Source organism: Haliotis asinina, chromosome 3 (assembly GCF_037392515.1).
Source record: "Haliotis asinina isolate JCU_RB_2024 chromosome 3, JCU_Hal_asi_v2, whole genome shotgun sequence".
NCBI lineage: Eukaryota > Metazoa > Mollusca > Gastropoda > Lepetellida > Haliotidae > Haliotis > Haliotis asinina.
Window position 1 is genome coordinate 42,914,724 of NC_090282.1, and position 19,840 is coordinate 42,934,563.

Consider the following 19,840-nt stretch of genomic DNA (forward strand, 5'->3'; position numbering starts at 1 on the left):
TTGCATCTACAAGAAGGATAGCGAAGAAAACTTGTCTGAAAAAATTATTGATAATGGGTTCCTTTCTGTGTCGAGACACAATCAGCCATGTCAACATGAGAACAAATAATGAGCAATTTCACACTGTTAGGACAGACATTGCTATTTGAATGTTCGTCAGAAGTGCTAATATGTCACAACTGCTTGTGCTGGTTTAGATGAGTTATCTGTTTTCATGTCTGATATGAGTAAATCTCTAAACAGACTAGTTGTCTGCTTCCCAGACATAGTTATTTCATAGAAATAAGCTTTAGATTGTGGCGTCTGTCTCTGCAGTGAATAATATCAAGGATAAATTACTAATGACAGTTTGTCAATCTAGTAGTCAGAACTTTTACTCTGCCACATACAATTAGAATCTGGTTTGCCTAGTAGAATAATAAAAGGACAAATAAGGAATCGTTCATTACATGTATTTTGAAAATCTTTATTACATAATCCATTAGAGTCCAAATGTACATAATAACGTACAGAAATGTAGGTTAGAGGCATGTAGATATAGGAGATCACTACATAAACAATTTCATGATCTTGTAAAGTTGCTAGTGGTAGCATGCATTTTTATACCATAAATACACATAGATTAGGGCTGCAGCTTCTATTTGAATACGATAGAAACCATGAATATTGAGTAATGAAAATGTTTATTACCCATATGGTGAACCATGACCAATGTCAGATATGTGCACGTGCCCACATCACTTTTGCCTATCAACTCTTGTATCTGTATTCCATTGTCTGTGATGTCATTAAACAAATGAATGTGATGTCAATGACGTGTGCTGGTACACTTGCTTACCATGTTTTACTGCACAAGTGTACATGACGAACACATGATGAGAAAATGCTTTAATCATTAGGCTACCCACCCCACTGCTACAGCCACTGATGTTGCACTGCAGTGATGTCAAACATCAAAGAACGGTGTAGTGCTACTCTTATTTCACTTTATTGTACACAAAATGTAATTACAATTCGATTGCCTTCTTCTTTGATATTCCGACAGACATCCCCAAAAATGATGCCTGAGGTCAAGATCTGGATAGCTGACTGAATTGACTTCAGCACTAAGTGCATGTGATGTACTAGTTATGAAATAACCTACATTGGGCAAGCAATGGGGAATTTTAGAAGCTGAATAACTGATAAAGAGCTTCATGTTCTTCATTACATTAATACATTAATACATATTTGTTACAGTCAGCAAATACAAGTCATTGCTTGAAAAAGGTATTAGCATTAGTGCAGAAACAGTGAAAGAAATCCATATGTCAAATGATGTCTTAAAAACCATAATCTTGAATGCAAAGTTAACAATTCCACTGAAATCATTTTAAAACTTACACAAAATTTGAACCACAAAAGGTAAAATGTACCAGATTTGGGGAATTGAAACCAATTTAGCACTGAACAGCTTTTATCTAAACATTGAACAAGCAGGCCATTCAGCTGTAATGTGTTTTCTCTAAACAATCAGGGGCATGAAATAACATCGTAAGAAAGTGTTTCAAAGGGTGCAGAACCTCCACAGCATAAACATGACTAAAGTAAGAGGTCAGCACTATCTCTCCTTCCAAACTTCCCTCATCAAGAAGGCAGGAAGTGTCAGTCTAGTTTAAACTACTAGTATACAGAAGGTCCACATGTTGGAACTTCACATGTCATTGACATTCCAAGAGAGAAATAACATGTCTGCAAAGTCTACCAAGGAAGACTTCTATTAATGACAGAATAATAATAAAAAAATACTTTTCCTGTACAATTAATCTGATTAAATATGTTTGTGTTTGGCACTTGGTTTGCATGAAATGATATTAACAATTCTCAGTTTGAACTGAACATTTCCAAATTTCTAAGAATTTATTACAAAACTTATAAAAAATTTTATGATTAATCAATGGCAAATCTGCAGTTTATACTAGCATGAAGACACAACAGCTGATACAAAATCAGCAATCAGCTGTGTTAGTGTCATCGTTCACAATCATTTAAATTGAGTGCAGAGTCCTGAAACACTCATAATTTCTCCTGGGAAGATATCTTTTTTACACAAAAGTTTTCAAATATAAAATGTAGTGGTCTTTCAGTGATTACAAATTGAAAATCTTGAAAATGATCGTGAAAATGGTCCACAAGTAAAGCCAGAAATCTGTAACTTAAATAAGCATGATGCATGCAAGAATCAGACGTAGTACCATTTAGAATAGTGTTTCAGACATATTACAGCATAAAAGCTTTAACATGTTAATACTGGAGGAAAGTACTTTATTTAAGTGACGCATATCATACATTTTTTACTTTGGTGAAACCGACAATAATGTGTACACTGTCCATCTGATACTATTAATACCCTGTAAGGAAGCTGCAGGCTAGTTAACCTGGAGGAACATGTGACCGAAATGTCACAATGGAATTCCCTTTTCCTCCTTTCCTCATAATTACACCTTGGTCAACAGTCAATCACATATCCTAAACCAAAACCACTGTGGCATAAACTTCTTGAATGCTAAAGCCAGTACAGAAACATCAGCCTGACATTATGACAACTGACCGAGAATTTGATGGCTGAGTTTTAAAAAACAGAATGACTGACTCTAACATGTTCAAGTCAACAATCATCAAATCTATCTCATAAGAACAGATGTTGTCTTTGATTTCTTCATTGCATGTCAAATTCTCTCCAAATTGGTGAGAAGCAATATCTTGACATGCTAGCCATATTAGGTGTAAGAAACTGTGACACATTAACCATATATAACATTGTGTGCCAGCATGACAGTTTTTCAGGTTTGGAAAAATTTAAAATGTAAAAGATGGGTATATTGTTAAAATTAGGCAACTGCACTTGCAAGACTTAATTCACTGGCAAAGCTATCTGTTTAATTTACGAGAAGTATGTTGAAAATCGCAATTCATTAACGAATACAGAAATGTATTGTAATGTATATAACGCAGGATCAACATTATAGTGTACCATCCGTCAAAGCTCATTCAAAACATGTCATCAGCTGGTGTCTTATGCAGCATTGCGTGGTGATAATGTTCAACAGCCAGTATCGTGATTTTGAATACAAACAAAAATAGGGCATAGCAATTCACACTAAACCCACTGAATATAATTATGCTTGATTTACTTGGCCTACCTTCGAGACACTCTAATATGGTCTAAGCACCGACTGCCTTTTGACAGTCGTCTTAGCTGTCAGTGCACACTAATTCTGCAAATAAGCACTTAATCGATAAATCCGCTGAATTCATTAGTGAGCTAATCTGTCACGATACCTCACACAGCTGTGGATCTCAACAAATCATGTAAAAGGTTTAGACTTACCAGAGTCGTAGAATCTTATCCGAAACGTTTATTCGTTATTTTTTCTAGTGATGTTGTACCGGAAAGTACGATCATGGTGCATTGTGGGGGAAGTATGGGAGGCTACTCTGTTTCGTGGATTTCTTCCGAGCCACGAAGAGTTATGTACCTTCAACGAGATATTTTACAAACACTTCATTCAATGACCAGCATAAACGTTAACGACATTCGACAGATCTGCAGAGAAATCCTTCAGCACACATAGATACTGAAAACAGGCAGAAAACAAAATACAACGTGCATCCACTGGAATGCAGAAATGTGGCATGGGGTTTTAGAATTAAATGCTGCTATTTCATAGTTTGATACCACTTTATGCTTTCCGTACCTAAACATTTTAAAAGGACACTTCGTTTCAAATGGTCAACATTTTTGAACTACAGCCTCTAAGTATGCACAGTCTCGCTTGAGTTACAACTGGACCTAGATGTCGTAAGTTAATGTTAATGTATGACACAATCTCATAAAAATTCCCACCAACATCGTTGCGAGCACTAATATCTGATTTCAGTGCGTTTGTGTTTTTCAAGTTTCTCTCTCCAATGTGTGACTTCAGGCCACGCATTATTAACCTGGACTTTTAGTAGAAATGTACATGGAAAAAGACAAACTGTTCCTAAGTTGTGGACTGGTAGTGTGTCAGTTGTAATGCATTTGTATTTTGTAATGAGTTGAGTTGTTCTTACCTTCTTCACGCAGGCTGTGCATGGCTACTTTTAGACCAAACAGGGTTCGCCGCTCATTTGTTCCAGCAAGTGTATTGATGTATTAACAACAAATGACTTGTCTTCCAACTGTTAAACTTCTAGTCAATATCTATGCTTGTATTCTAAATTGGCGTCTTTATACCCTGATTATTTTAAACAATAGCATTGTGCATTCATACGACATTTGACAAATGTGATGTCATTATTTTAACAGTGATCGCAGAATTGAACGGAAATTGTGAGCGCTGAGCAGAGATGATTTCAAGATTGCCTGTCAAATCCATCATAAACTCACTTCATGAAAATTATTTATGCTACACAGAAATAACATGGAAGTCTATAGACATGGCGTCAATACTTTTGTCACGGGTCTGTATCTTCTCTCTACATTTTCAAACAATCCCTCGCCTATCTAACCAGGGAGACTACATATAGATTGCAGATTATCCCTGATCTAACTAACGACGTACGTCTTGCTGAAAAACATGTACCCAATTCCAACCGACCGTTTGTTAGTATTCTGCGCTTTGAAGTTTTCCTAGTATATGGTGGTTCTTCACGGACGACTGATTACGGATACGTACGAGTGATCAAGTGAGTTTTGGATGTACGCCGCTTTCCAGCAATAACACAGTATGGGAAACCGGGAATGGGCTTCACTTATTGTAGCAATGTTGGGAATCGAACACGGGTCTTCGGCGTGACATGTAAACGCTTGAACCACTATGCTACCCCACAGTCTTCGGCCATGTATGATATCTCGGTAACAAAGGTAACATTTATAGCCATTCATTTTCCGTTTGTATGATTATACCGCCACTTAGTGCACGTAACAAGGCCGTGAAGTACTGACGATGCACGGGCCTAATCACAAACCCATCCATTCAGATCGTAGTGCACACCCCCTACATTTTTTAAAATCGAAAGCAAAATAAATTGAAATTGTTTGATGTGTACTCACACTGGGAATAAAAATACACAAGGGAAAATTCACCAGTCCAAAGCTGGGGCATCAATACACAACCATCCCACCGTAAACTGTTTTGATAGGAGGACAGGCACTCTGGGATGTATGCACTTTAGAGGTTTACTGCAGGGAGCACCAAGGTTTGGTATTAATGTGATTGCCCTCCACCTACTCCCATTCTACTTATCTTCCTGTATGGTCTTGGTGGGAATAAACTTTACAACTTAAAAACAAAAGTACTCTCCAATGAATTGAATGAGTGTTTTTGTCGGAACTCAATGAATCGTTCGTCAGACGCTACGACGGACACACGGGTATTGCCGATATGTCATCGTGACCCAGATGGAGCATTTCGTTAATCATGATATCGACCACAGAGTTGTCTGAACTGGACTAGATTACTCGTAAGCTGCCATCTTAAGGCACACTTATGCAGCAAATAAGCGACAGCAACAAAACACAGCAACGATAAAGCAAATCAGGTGCGGTGCCAGGATTTTGAGTGTGTGTGTGTGTGTGTGTGTGTGTGTGTGTGTGTGTGTGTGAGAGAGAGAGAGAGAGAGAGAGAGAGAGTTATCAATAAATCTAACAAGAACTGAAATACGGTTCGTATAAAGAGTTTCACCATTTACTCCATATTATAGTTAACTACCTTTCGATTTTTTCAGACAGTTGTCATACCACTCACATTTCACAAATGACTTTGTAGCTACTGTAGTGGGTTAATGATAAATGATATATACACATATTTAACTTAAATTACGCAGATATCTTGAAAAGTACAATCACATTAAAATCAAATTATTTTCATTTTTATTTTGAAACAGTCAACAAAGGAAACTTGTACGGCGTTTCTGTCCAAGAATGGGAAATTTACGTACATCATTTATTTTATACTGACATTAAGAGGTTTTAACGTCCCACTCAGGTTGTCAGGCTCGTTGACATGGTTGAGTGGCACAAGTTATCGTATCCCAAATGTATAGAATGTTGTTGATCAATATATTCTTTTGCCCAGATTCGACTATTTACGGAGCAACGCCATATACAATTGAGGGAATATAGTTCGTGCCCGCGCGTTTTCTTTTCTTTTCTTTTCTTTCTCTCGCTCTCTCTCTCTTTGTGTGTGTGTGTGTGTGTGTGTGTGTGTGTGTGTGTTTGTTTGTGTGTTTGTGTGGGGTGGGGGCTCGCCGCATGAAACTCTGGGTAGGAGAGTGACCTCCACCACCATTCCTGGGTCGCCCTTTCGTAAGCAATCTAAAATAATGTTACAAACATGTCCAGGAACATTTTAGCAGTCGCACGAATACGGTCCATGGTCAAGGTGGTAAACATTAGACCTGCAGCTAAACTTGGCGCTTGTCTATGGAAAAGCGGCGCATTATCTTTAGACTAGTTGGCATGTCTTTAGAGCGCTAACGATCTTTGCCTTTTTCTACAAGGAGGCTATGGGGCGAGGTACCAGTCTACATTTCGTTGTGAGTATATTGGTAAAAAGTCCAGTTTTATAGCAGTCAATATAATCTAAGATACATAAGGCGACTTTTTTTCATAAATAAAATAGCAGAAAGTGATTAAAACTACTAAAACAAGAATTTTATTACTCCTATGTAAATGACAAAACTAGTCTGATATATTTGACTGCGCCACTACTGTCTACTGGACAGCGCCATGTTGGATGGATTTATGTAAACTCTGAAGGTTACACAAGACGTTTAGCTAACATCAGGCATTCAACATGGCTAGTCTCTGCAGGGCGACCCCAAACCTGCTGTCGTCTATTGGTATGAAGAATAATATTTGTGCATTTTCTCTTCATGATGTTATCAATTCATTTTTATGTCTTTATATCACGTATCAATGTCATCTAATGAGCTATACAGCAAAATTATGTTTGATTTAGAATTAGTTGATTTTAGTACTGATTATTTAATTTGATACTGTAGGAACGTGAGGTGATCGAGTGAGCTGTGGACTTATTCATAGATCCATAGTGGAATAGCTCACAGATTGCTTTACCCCCAAAACAATCATGATGAAAAGACTGTGGAAAGTAAACTTGCCTAATAGTTCGTTTATTGAAGATTCAGTGCAACGCTTTTGTCGCTAGTACAGGTTGTACTTGTCGGAGTTTATGACTTCCATTCACTGTTTACACTTGCCGATGTGGAATCATTGTCAGTCTTTCCGAAAACACAGGTTTCTAATCAAGTACGAAGTGTTAAAACATTTCTCCCTTAGATCAGGGAGCCTATATAGAGAGGGGAGTGGAAACTCCTCGAAAAACCGCTGAACGTATGTCTCGCTTTGTCACGTGACCAGTGGAGACAATATGGCGGCAGCTTAGTATTAAAGATTTAGCTCGGTTCATTTTCAACAGCTGATTACATTCGCTGAGTGTTGTGACAACTCGGATCCTACACGTAGAACATAAGTCACCTGTTCTGTTACTTCAGTTCTAGTCACATATTTGTAATTAGTGTCAGTATAAGAAAATATGTTTGTAGTAAAGTTTCAAGTCGGCATCTTGTAACTCTCTGGCTTCAATTATCGGTACACAGCGAAGATAGACTGAGTTTCGTCAATAAAAGCTTCTTTCACACATTCCTTTATGTTTTAGCAGGAAATTATACCTTTAGTTGAAAGGTATCTGCAAGCAATAGTGATAGTTTTGTGACTTAAAAACATGTTGGGGTTTAATTGGGGGGTGTGAAAAATGTGGCAGATCGAAGATCTGATCTGATGCGCCATTGAAATACTACACGCCGTTGTTTGAAGTGTGTCTAGATATTGCTCAACACCGTCTTTCACATACACCTTTAATTTTTATGAGGGGAATTTACCATCAGGCGAAAGGTGTTTGCTGGTAATAGTGATAGTTTCATAATCTAAAATAAATTGTTAGGACGTACTTGAGGTGTGTGAAATATGTGCCATCTCGCCGACCTGATCCGATCCGCCATTGAAATATTGCACGGCGTTGTTTGAGTGCTTTTGTTTCAGCTTCAAAAACTTCATTCACATACACCTTTAATTTCCATTAGGGGAACATACCATCTAGTGAAAGGTGTTTGGAAGTAATAGTGCTAATTTTATAATTTAAAAAAAATCGGTAGGGTGTTTTTGAGGTGTTGAAAAATGTGCCATCTCGCGGATCTGTTCTGATCCGCCATTGAAATAGTATAACTTTGAGTGTTTCTAGTTATTGCTCCAAAACCTCTTTCACATGCACCTTAAATATTTATGAGGGGAATATACAATGACCCGAAAGGTGTTTGCAAGTAATGTTTATAATTTGATAATCTAAACATATTGTTAGGATTTATTTGAGGTGTGTGAAAAACGTGTCATCTCGCTGATCTGTTCTGATCCGCCATTGAAATACTACACAGCATTTTTTGAGTGTTTCTAGTTATTGCTCAAAAAACTTCTTTCACACACACCTTTAATTTCTGTTAGGGAAAAAAGTTCCATCTGGTGAGAGGTGTTTGGAAGTAATAGTGATGATTTTATGAATTAAAAAAATAATTGGTAGGGTGTATACATTCACAAGTATTTCATGTGTGTGAAAAATATGACATATCGTTGATCTGATCTGATCACTCATTACTACAAGCCAATGTTTGAATGTGTTTAAGTATTGAGGGGAATATTCTATCTGGTGAAAGTGTGAGGTATGACATATCTGATCTGTTCTAATTTGCCATGGATGCCTTTGATGCTTGAATGTTTTAGTTCTGAAACTATTGTTGATATTTGACAAAACTGCAAAGGACTTTTTAACGCTTTGTGATGGTTTTAAACTTTCTGTTTTTTTAGGGGGGAGTGACTGTGTCAGTTGACATTCTGTCAGTATCCATGCAATTGCGCACATGCAGGAAGACATCTGGTCATCTTCATTAACTGCCCTCTTAAAAAAAATAATTTCGACTTTGCCACGACCGTCCATTTGTCCATTATAGACTGAGTGTCTGTAAGAATGAGAGTGACTGAATCTACAACTCATTAACATGTGCTTAACTTTCCAAACTGTATTCCTGAAGGAAAAAGAAATAAAAATGTGTTCCTCCCTCGTCACATTTTTTCTATCAAAAATTAAAAATCAAAGTCTTACTCGTCACTTTTGAAAAGAATGTGCCTGAGAAACATATTTTTATGCAGCCTAAGCATTCCACACAAACAGAAAACCACTGAAACATAATGAGACATTTTAATTGTGTAACAGGTCATTTCAAATACATATAATAACATAATAACCTTTAGTTTGCCATTTGGCCATCAGGGCTTGCTGCCACTTGCAGTCTTTAAAGTCTGCATACCCATTTTGTTGAAATCAAACCAATAAAAACAAAATAGTCTTCATTGTAGAGAGTTTCACAGTCCCTACAAAATCCATTAGTGAAGTGTATGGAGCACAGAGAAGTTTACATTAGTTATAGACTGCTGACATTCCTATGCGGCACTGAATATATAATACTATGAAGTGAAACTGGAAGTTATCCTAACATGAGGGATCAAGGATAATTCCTGAACATTAATACAAATTATGGGCACGATGCTAGTTGAAAAGAAATGAGATCTAATTGACAGAAGACCACATGGGCCTGCAGATAACTGAAACTGTTGGCCTGATACATTAACAACCGACGCTGGGCCTCTGGGCTGGCGATCGTTTCGAACGCTGTATCAAAATTGTCACATAAACAGAGAGTCTTTGAACAAGGCAATGTGTAAACACATTCTCAAGTCCTCTCATTAATCCACACATGCATCATTCGGCGACAGGAAGTGTAACCAGCTTGTTGTGACAACATTCAGGGGAGCCTACTCCAATTTACCGAGTATTACTCCGGGAGATGCCGATAGTTTCCGACAGTAAACTGGTTGAAATACTGTTAAGCGCAGCCGATTTGCGCTGAGAACAAACCAAGTCGACGTGTGCAGTGGAGCATGACGAGGCACACGTTAATTAGTACAAATGGTAAGGAAAGCTAGCGAGTGACCAATCCCTGTTATAGAGTATCCCTGCTTAGATGTAGATGATCAGTTGTCCTGTTCCAGCGCGAAAACAGATCCCTCCCCAGTTGGCTCTTGCTGTGAGGTCCAATTCAACAGAAGCAAAGACAGAAAAGGTCTGAGACTAACCATTATAACAAAGCTGACATAATCAACATTATGTAAATGGAAAATAAATTGTCAATATATTGTTGAATATAATGAATATTGCATACGTCATTGCAAGTAGCCTGCGACCTCGTTGTATCACAGTACTTGACATATCAATAATTGGAAATAAAATTTTGAACATCTGAGGCCTATTTTATTGAGAAATCCCACTAACATGACATTTGATCAAGACATCTGTGAAAAAACTATTATTTTAACTTAGATAGTATTTCAGCTAAAGCCATGAGATGAACGGAGCCTGTTAATATCTATCGAAGGAGAGAACTCCATCTTATTGCGGTAAACAAAATACTCCATTCCCCTGGAGATAGATATAGCTCATGACATCACTTCCGCTATATTTTTGGCAATAAGGATATGCAGACGATGTAGTTCAGATGGAGTGGGAAGGGTCATATATGAAACGTAAATGTTATGGCAGGTATTTCATAGATGGGGGTCAGACAGATTCCAGATTTTAATGTTCATAATTCTGCTGGATAGTGCTTACGGATATTCGATGCATGTCATCGGTTTAAAAAAAGTAAACAAACCACTGACGACAGGTCGTAAATGTCTTTTACACACAAAGTCACCTCTAAGAGCCATGTCTAGCGCGCAAAAGCGGAAATACCGATTTACAGCAATACCATGAATACCGCGATACGACGAGGTCCGAGTATATGACATATATTGTAGTTTCTTCATAAATTGATTCTGTGTACTTGACTATGTGCATTTCATCATCATGAGATTTCCATGTTCATAACTGAGTATATCTGAGTTTCCCTTTTCAGTTGTTTTGATTTAACTTATGTAAGAAATGCATTCATCTTGTGTTGTAATGTGATGCTATGGTCTACTTTTGGGAATGACAAATGTATATGTGGTTTATGCAGGCATTAATAAATACAAGGTGATTTGTCCTGTGTCATGTACAACTGTGATTTGAAGTATTACCCTGCCATGACATGTTAAGGTCAAGTAACACATTGAGTTTGCAAGGAACAAATAATATTCATGATATTTGGCTTTGTTCATGTTTTGTTTTTGTTTGTCAAAATTTGGTCATGTTGATAAGAATCTTGAAGGTTATTGAGCGGCAGTCTGTCTTGGAAATGTACCAATCTGAATGCATTTCCTCATTTGAAGATATTGATATGAGTATGTTTGTAAGTTATGTAACAATGTTCTTCCGTTTCTCAGACTGTGTTTGGACCCTTGAAGGATGAAGACCGAATTTTCACCAACCTCTATGGTCGACATGACTGGAAACTCAAAGGAGCTATGTCAAGGGTGAGTTTGTCAGAGCATTATGCTGTTAACATGTTAAGTTTTAGTCACTAGTAGGGGTAAGTCCACTTGTCCATTATCACTACTGGTGTTGCCCAATGGATAGAGCACTAACACATCACAAGATTCCAAAAATTGGTAGGATGTGTAAAGCCCTCTGTGTCACTCAGTCATTACATGATCATAATGATGTTCCAGGGTGACTGGTATAAAACAAAGGAGATCATCCAGAAGGGCTCCGATTGGATTCTGAAGGAGATCACCAAGTCTGGCCTCAGAGGGCGTGGCGGTGCAGGGTTCCCTACTGGCATGAAGTGGGGCTTCATGAATAAGCCGTCAGATGGAAGGTTGGACTTATGTCTAGTTTATTTATGATAATTTCCTCTCCCTCTAATCTGGCGTCAGTTCATGCCATATTTCAGCACAACAAAGACCACTCAATTGACCATTTGTACTGTTGTTAACACTGTGTAAGCAGGCATCAGGTATCTTGACTCTCCTTTTTTTGGCTGAATCACACTGGATTACCATTTACATTAAGCTCATCGATGTTGCATGATAAATATTAAAAGGAGCATGGACAAGGATTAGGCCTAAGTAGGTGAGGTGATTGACACATGTCTTTTGTATTATGAAGTAATTGTCAAGTGACAATTTCTCAGTCACTCGCTGTGTTATGATGGCTATCATCAGTTGTATTTTAATGCACGCGGAAGATTATTCTCAAGTTGAAAATGCGAAAGTTCTCTAAACCAGTATGCCCTCTATGCAGGCATTTTTTGCTGATTCCTACGAATGCTGGTTTATAGGGCTTCCACTGTATTAACACATCTTTATTACCTACGAGGACAAACATATCAGTGTTCATATTTTTCATTTGATGCCGTAGGGCAAAATATTGCTTTGTCATGGTGATGTGACGTCATGACCATTTCTTTGGCAATGTTGTGTTCTACATGCAGCTACGGCAGGTAGTCAGCCTATGTTTGAAAGCAGATTTGGGTTCATTTTCCTCAGTTTGATGACCTCAGTAATAAACAGAATTTTATATTCATCCTCATATTATGCTATGTTTACAACACTCACGCCTAAATCTCAGTATATCCCACATTTTCGTTTGGGATATACCAAGATTTAGGACTTGTGTCATAAACACAGTATGGCATGGGCACTCATATAATATCCTCTATATGTCATGCAGATAGATGTGATGTCATCATGCATATATGTGGTTTTTGTTAGTTTATTCAACATGTTAGTCTGTATTTATTATTATTTATATTGACTGTTTCTGTATTGATGGGATTGGGTGGTCAGGTTTGCTGACTTGGTTGACACATGTCATTGGTTCCCAGTTGCACAGATCGATGCTTGTTCTGTTGATCATTGGATTGTCTGGTCCAGGCTCGATTATTTACAGACCATCAGCACCTAGCTGGAATACAACTGAGTGCAGTGCAAAACTAAAACTCATGGTATGTTGATGGTATTGTGTACATAAGGCCTACAAAGGGTGCTTCTATGTTTTCTGCAGACCTAAGTACCTGGTAGTGAATGCAGATGAGGGGGAGCCTGGGACATGCAAGGACAGAGAAATCATGCGTCATGACCCTCACAAGCTGGTTGAGGGCTGTCTGGTGGCTGGCAAAGCCATGGGGGCCAGAGCTGGTGAGTAGCAACTGGATAAAGAAATGTACTGTCTGGTTATTCCATTTTGTGGTTGAAGTCAAACATTATTGGCACAATGTGATATGCAAATGTTGTACTCAGTGGAAAATTAACCAGCCTTGAATATACCAAACCTAGCTGGACTGGAAATCAATGTGCTATGTCTACAAAACCACTATTTGAATGAAATTTTACATTGAACCGAACTATTCTGTGATCAGTGTTATTTCAGGCTGCTTTCCTTTGAAGTTTGTTCCACATTATGTTGATTTTAGATGCTATGTAAGCAACATTCAGTATTTATGTTCAGTTATCAATGTTCAGATCTAGATTTATAAAGAAAGATGAATATTACTAGATTTGTTTTAGTATATGAATGTGTTAACACAGTTCTTTCTTATTTAGCAATTTGTTGGATATCTTTTCTTGCCTATGTTTGCAGCGTACATCTATATTCGAGGAGAGTTCTACAATGAAGCATCCAATATGCAGATCGCCATCAATGAGGTAAGGCTTAGCGGCAGTTGACAAGATGAACATCTGGCTGCTTGGTCCAGGCTTGATTCTGTTCAGGTCACTGTGACATGTGATTGCAATAGTCTATTGCAATACTATTGGCACATTTATAAAATACTTGAATTGTCTCATTTTGAGTCAGTACTCAAGTGAATGTGTAGTTTATATGAAATGAATACAAGTGGAAGTAGTTTCAGTCTTGTTTCACAACTGACAAGGAACATGAAAACCAGTTCAAACATTTTTGTTTAAAAGGTAACAGGGGTAGATAACTCTTAACTCAGTGAATCTGGTACTGCATGCATTTTTCACTGCATTTATCAACGGAAGTCAATTGCTAAACTGTAGTTAGACGTGATATTGATGTGTTGATAGTACTTCGTTTCACCCATCCATTAATAGCTATTGGGCACTCAACAACTGCAGTTCAACAACAGTTTCAGTCGTTCTAGAATATGAATCTATAACATGTTTATACACTCTCCTCTCGAGGTCAGATATATTGGGACTACACACTCATATTACTGCCGCTTGGAGATCCTCGGTTAGGTCCCAAGTACTTTCTGCTTGTTGTAAGTTATCTGAAGAGGATCAGCTTCTTATTAATAATGTGTGACCTGGCTGATTGTGTGTCATAGGCACGAACCATTGCTCATACAGTGTGTTACCTGATTGACTGGGATCAATGCTCCTGCAGTAAATTACCGAACTGAATGGTCCTGGTCAATGTTTATTCAGTGAATTAACTGAATGGTCCTGGTCAATGCTCATGCAGTAAATTACCTGACTGAATGGTCCTGATCAATGTTTATTCAGTGAATTAACTGAATGGTCCTGGTCAATGTTCATGCAGTAATTTACCTGACCTGAGTGGTCCTGATCAATGTTTATTCAGTGAATTACCTGACTGAATGGCCCTGATCAATGTTTATTCAGTGAATTAACTGAATGGTCCTGGTCAATGTTCATGCAGTAATTTACCTGACCTGAGTGGTCCTGATCAATGTTTATTCAGTGAATTAACTGAATGGTCCTGGTCAATGCTCATGCAGTAAATTACCTGACTGAATGGTCCTGATCAATGTTTATTCAGTGAATTAACTGAATGGTCCTGGTCAATGTTCATGCAGTAATTTACCTGACCTGAGTGGTCCTGATCAATGTTTATTCAGTGCAGTAAGTTATCTGACCTGAATGGTCCTGATCAATGCTCAAGCAGTGAACTAGTCAAAGAAACTTTGCACATTGAGATATTGTTCTCACATTATCATCAAGCAAGGTAGCGGTGATACAAACAGAATGTGTTGTGTTATTTCAGGCATACAAAAATGGCCTGATTGGAAAGGATGCATGTGGCTCAGGCTACGATTTCGATGTCTTTGTACATCGTGGAGCTGGGGCCTACATCTGTGGGGAGGAGACAGTGAGTACCATAATTTATACCCAACACTACACTGTATTGCATTGGGTTTTCATATATCAAGTTGTAGAATAAAGTTCTACAAACATGTTTTTTTCTTTGATAATTGTCAGACAAGAAAATCCATTTGTTGAGTTGTTACAGTGCTTGAAGTGGGTATAAATGAATGTATCCATGGTAACATGAATGATTGTGTATATAGGCACTGATCGAGTCCCTGGAAGGCAAGCAGGGTAAGCCCCGTCTGAAACCACCATTCCCTGCTGATGTTGGCGTTTTCGGCTGCCCCACAACTGTAGCCAACGTAGAAACAGTGGCAGTTGCTCCGGTAAGCCTTACAACATCTTTGGTGTGTTTTATTTGGAGTATCATGTCATCGAACAAAATCATTATGTGAAATCTGTTTGGTTCTGTTTTTTTTCAATTTATGAAGTTATTTACTGGCTTGAGAAATTGGTGGAATAAGAATGCTATGGATGATATCACTTTATGATGTGTATGTTATTTAGATGAAAATGTTTGTGTCATGTCCCAGATAATCTGCAGACGAGGAGGAGACTGGTTTGCTTCATTTGGAAGGGAGAGAAACCGTGGCACTAAGGTATTCATTCATCAAGAGGAAGTTTTTGCTTTTGAATGTATAAACATTCCACAGTGTTATGATTTTGTGTAATTTTGGATCTCATTGTTTTATTTTCATGTGTATAACTCAGAAAGAAACATACATAGCAACATTTGAATTTTCACAGTAAGTTCTGAGTGGCCCAGTTGTCTAAAGTGTCGTTTTGCAGCGTTGTGGCCCCTTGTCAAACCATTAAATCCTGCATGTAGGCTTTATTGGATCGTGCTTCTAGGCTGGTCAGAACATATTGGGTTTTCCTTCAACATTCTGATATACCTTGTAACTAGAACACTGTTTGGTATTAAACCCACCCACTCACCCACTGTGCGAGCTGAACCTTTGTGAAAAAATTTGTAGATAATTGATTTTTGTGTCTTTGTAGTTGTTCAACATCTCTGGTAATGTAAACAACCCCTGCACAGTTGAAGAGGAGATGTCTATTTCAATGCGAGAGTTGATAGACAGACATGCCGGGGGTGTGATCGGGGGGTGGGAGAACCTCCAGGGCGTCATCCCAGGTGGCTCCTCAACACCACTCATTCCCAAGAAGTAAGCTAAAGATTTTTTTTTGATGCTTGACAGATATATGCCTTGACAAAGTAAATAAACCCAAACTGTGAAACATGAATGTCTGAATTATAAGTTTCTACAAGTATACTGCTTTGTGTGGTGATTCACAGATTAACCAATTTTTTTGTCAGGATCTGTGATGACGTCATGATGGACTTTGATGCCCTGGTCCAGGTTCAGACAGGCCTGGGAACTGCTGCCCTCATTGTATTCAACAACCAGGCTGATATCGTACGGGGCATTGCAAGGCTTATGGACTTCTACAAGCATGAGAGCTGTGGACAAGTATGTATTGGTGGATGTTTCTTTGCAGATTCTTTGTGAATTCAGTTGAAAGTTAAACAGGATTGGACAGTAGCAGTGTTGGTAATATCTTTTGGGGAAGAATTTCCTTCTTTATGTCATCATAAATATCCTGAACCCAGTTCCCATCATAACCTTCTGTTTAGGGCACTTCAGATCAAATGGTAATATAACTAGTGATGTTTTCTTCACACAATTCTCCTTGTTGTTGTACAGCTGGAATACAGTTGGGAATCCTTACTTTCATCATGAGTTTTCTCCCCTGTCTGGACACTCATGTTCACAGTTATGATCTAATTCAGTTAAAAGTATTGTGACTTATACAAATTAGTGGCTTTGAATGTAGGTATGCCACACTCCATTTTGATTGCCTGATGATTTGTGTCTCTTGTTAAAGAGAAACACACTGCTAAGTTTGTGGGAGGTTGGACAGAGATAGTGACATTACCTTGGTGAAGAAGGTGTGATTGTTGGATTGTATATATCACATAGAAATTAACATGATACGCTGGATAAATAGTGAGGTGGCTCATGAGCATTTAACTTGAAGTCTTGTTGCTCTGTGGTTTCATTCAGTAATTTATTCATCAAAGTTACACCAAAAGTAACCAAGAGAGTTTGGCCCATGTTGGTAATAGTGATAAAATTAGAAAATAAAGTTTACAATGTTCCATAGATTAAAGTAGTATTGCAGACAACAGTGTTGTAAGAAAGGGATAAATGTGTGTTGTCCTGTTGACAGTGCACTCCATGCCGAGAGGGGACTGGCTGGATGGTGAAGGTCATGGACAGATTCAGTAAGTAGCGCGAACTTGCCAACATTGGATGTCAGCTCTGCAACTGTATTTTCGAAACATTTTAATTTGTTTTTTTCATTTGAGAACATAACACAATACCTATATATAATAGAGATGATATTTTTAGTTATCTCCCCTTTTGTAGCCTACTTTTGCCAATTGGTTTGATTGTCTCCCTTTGACTTCAGTGACCGGTAATGCTCGGCCAGATGAAATTGACATGCTGTATGAACTGACGAAGCAGATTGAAGGACATACTATCTGTGCTCTAGGTGATGGGGCTGCATGGCCAGTACAGGTAGGTCTCATCATATTATTGACTATTAATTTTTTATTTGATTAGGTTTATTTCAAACTTTGAAATTTCCTCAAACATAGTGTATACATAATTATATAAGTTAAGGTTTATTTTCAGTCTAAGGAAACTTAGCCTCAGTAGTTTTCTTTACACTTCGCTACTGAGTCTAACAAACCTTATGGGAGGTCGGGTTGGGTAGGGTAACCTTTGAGATTGACCAATCAGAACACAGCTTACCAAATCGCGAAAGTGGACATTTGCACAAACCTTTTGAACTTTTTATCTCAAAAGGTTAGTACCCAAACGATTCCGAATGCTATTTAGCATATGCTCGCTTCCGGGGGATGCACGGTGCATGTTACAAACATGACAACAGTGAGTAAATAGTCGCTGAAAATAGTGTTTTGGGCAATATTCAAGGATGTCATCTTGTGGAAATATTAGCTAATGGTAACCATGTCAACAGAAACCCCAAAGCCTATATTCTGCAGGTCAAATAAAAGAGTGCAGATTTTTGTTTGTGGAGAGATCTGTGTCAGTGACCTGAATATTTTGTAAGTCCTCCAATTCATAAATAGTAACCGTTGTCTTATTGGTTAAGTCTATTTAACCATCTTGTGTTTGATTGGACGGTCATAGGTCATTCAAAGGTTACCTGACACGATGGTGGTGTGTAACGAATAACACTGAGACTAAGTTAACTTAGACTGGGTTTATTTTGATAAGAACATATATGATTTTTATTTTGATTACTATGGATTTTGATTCCGATGTTCTGTTCATTCCTTCACACTGAAAATATTTTGGGTAAAACTCAAGGAAGCAATACAGTTCAAATGTAAAAAATATTATGTAGCATTACAAAATATGCTCATCATCTAGGTGTTACGAAAACAATAACCATTTATGAGCTGTGTATGCTTCCTCTTGTTTTCCACCAAAGATTCCAATCAATGACCTATGGGGTTGTGGGGTGGCCTAGTGGTTTAGGTGTTCATTCTTCACACTGAAGACCCAGGTCATTTCCCCATATGATTGCAATGTATGAAGCTCATTTCTAGTGTCCTCTGCTGTGTTGTTGCTGAAATATTACTAATAGCGATTTATAACTAAACTCTGTCACTCACCTTCAGCTGTGTACGGTGGGCTCCTCTCAGCCTTTATCACTGCTATACTGTTTGGAGGTGTGTTGCACCTACCACTCTGATGTCTGTATTGATGCTTGTGTTTACAGGGTTTGATCCGTCACTACAGACCAGAGCTTGAAAGAAGGATGAAAGAGTTTGAGCAGAGGAAGGCTGCAAGTTCCTGAACACTGTGACAACGTAAGGGAACAATGAACTGTACAGTGTAAATTATTTTCTGGAGTATTGTGGTATTTGTTCTGTCTATAAAGTGGTATAGATACTGATGAAGTGTATGACTGGTTTAACTTGAAAGGCATTCACAGTAGTGCACAACATTTGCACAATGTTTTGTAAATGACAATTTGATATGGAAAAGTGAAACATTAATTTAGCTTACTGTTAAGATGGTACAGGTTTCACTTCCAAGAGTAAAGCTGATTCAGAATGAGCTGCCTCTGTGTCAAGTCCTCTACCTTCTCAGTCAGAGGTTCTCAGTGTGTGTATGAATGTGACATACTAAGGACTTCACTAATGTTTACTTAAAACACCACTGTTGACACTAGAGCATCTAGTGCTATACAACACTGAGTTATGTTGAGTGTAATAAAATATTGTTTTACACATTTAATTGTATTGAGTTTGTAATTGTATTCAATTTGAGTAAGTTTTGCAACGATGTACATGTTTTAATCAAACTTCCAACCACTATAATGTTTTTGCTCTCTGGAACCAGATATTGGAATATCTATCAGAATTGTTATTTCATTCATCATACACTTCTGAAAGCACAAGGACTAATGCTGAAGCTATGGTGGACAGACATCTAACAGATTCTACAAGGGAATATGACATAGTTTTCCATCAGTATATGCCATCATTATGCCACCAGTGGTTGGGCTGACAGCATGTTATTGCATTGATAACCAGGAATGCTGGATGTGCTTTCTCGTACTGAATTCTTTCTCTAGACTGTCATG

At 38.0% G+C, this 19,840-nt stretch overlaps 3 protein-coding genes across 3 annotated transcripts in view; 2 read left to right on the plus strand and 1 right to left on the minus strand.

Annotated features, from left to right (window-relative positions):
* The window catches only part of LOC137278058 (uncharacterized), a 118,022-nt gene extending 116,116 nt beyond the window's left edge, over positions 1 to 1,906 (plus strand). Inside the window, exon 22 of the transcript XR_010956641.1 lies at positions 1,897 to 1,906. The gene's annotated coding sequence lies outside the window, so the exon portion shown is untranslated. The remainder of the gene's footprint in view (positions 1 to 1,896) is intronic.
* The window catches only part of LOC137278059 (transmembrane and coiled-coil domains protein 2-like), a 95,470-nt gene extending 92,017 nt beyond the window's left edge, over positions 1 to 3,453 (minus strand). Inside the window, exon 1 of the mRNA XM_067810134.1 lies at positions 3,371 to 3,453. The gene's annotated coding sequence lies outside the window, so the exon portion shown is untranslated. The remainder of the gene's footprint in view (positions 1 to 3,370) is intronic.
* Positions 3,454 to 6,710: 3,257 nt separating this feature from the next.
* LOC137278053 (NADH dehydrogenase [ubiquinone] flavoprotein 1, mitochondrial-like) lies at positions 6,711 to 19,491 on the plus strand. The gene is made up of 14 exons (XM_067810118.1): positions 6,711 to 6,867; positions 10,145 to 10,215; positions 11,456 to 11,545; positions 11,741 to 11,889; positions 13,077 to 13,210; positions 13,653 to 13,717; positions 15,045 to 15,149; positions 15,349 to 15,474; positions 15,682 to 15,747; positions 16,151 to 16,317; positions 16,470 to 16,623; positions 17,384 to 17,438; positions 17,627 to 17,736; positions 18,971 to 19,491. The coding sequence occupies exons 1-14, from the start codon at positions 6,822 to 6,824 to the stop codon at positions 19,046 to 19,048; spliced, it is 1,416 nt and encodes a 471-aa protein (XP_067666219.1). The 5' UTR covers positions 6,711 to 6,821; the 3' UTR covers positions 19,049 to 19,491.
* Positions 19,492 to 19,840: the final 349 nt, after the last annotated feature.

Coding starts and splice junctions, on each gene's coding strand:
- LOC137278053 (XM_067810118.1), top strand. CDS start 6,822: ATGGCTAGTCTCTGCAGGGCGACCCCAAACCTGCTGTCGTCTATTG. Junction 15,150..15,348: donor ACATCTGTGGGGAGGAGACA/GTGAGTACCATA, acceptor TTGTGTATATAG/GCACTGATCGAGTCCCTGGA. Junction 15,475..15,681: donor AAACAGTGGCAGTTGCTCCG/GTAAGCCTTACA, acceptor GTCATGTCCCAG/ATAATCTGCAGACGAGGAGG.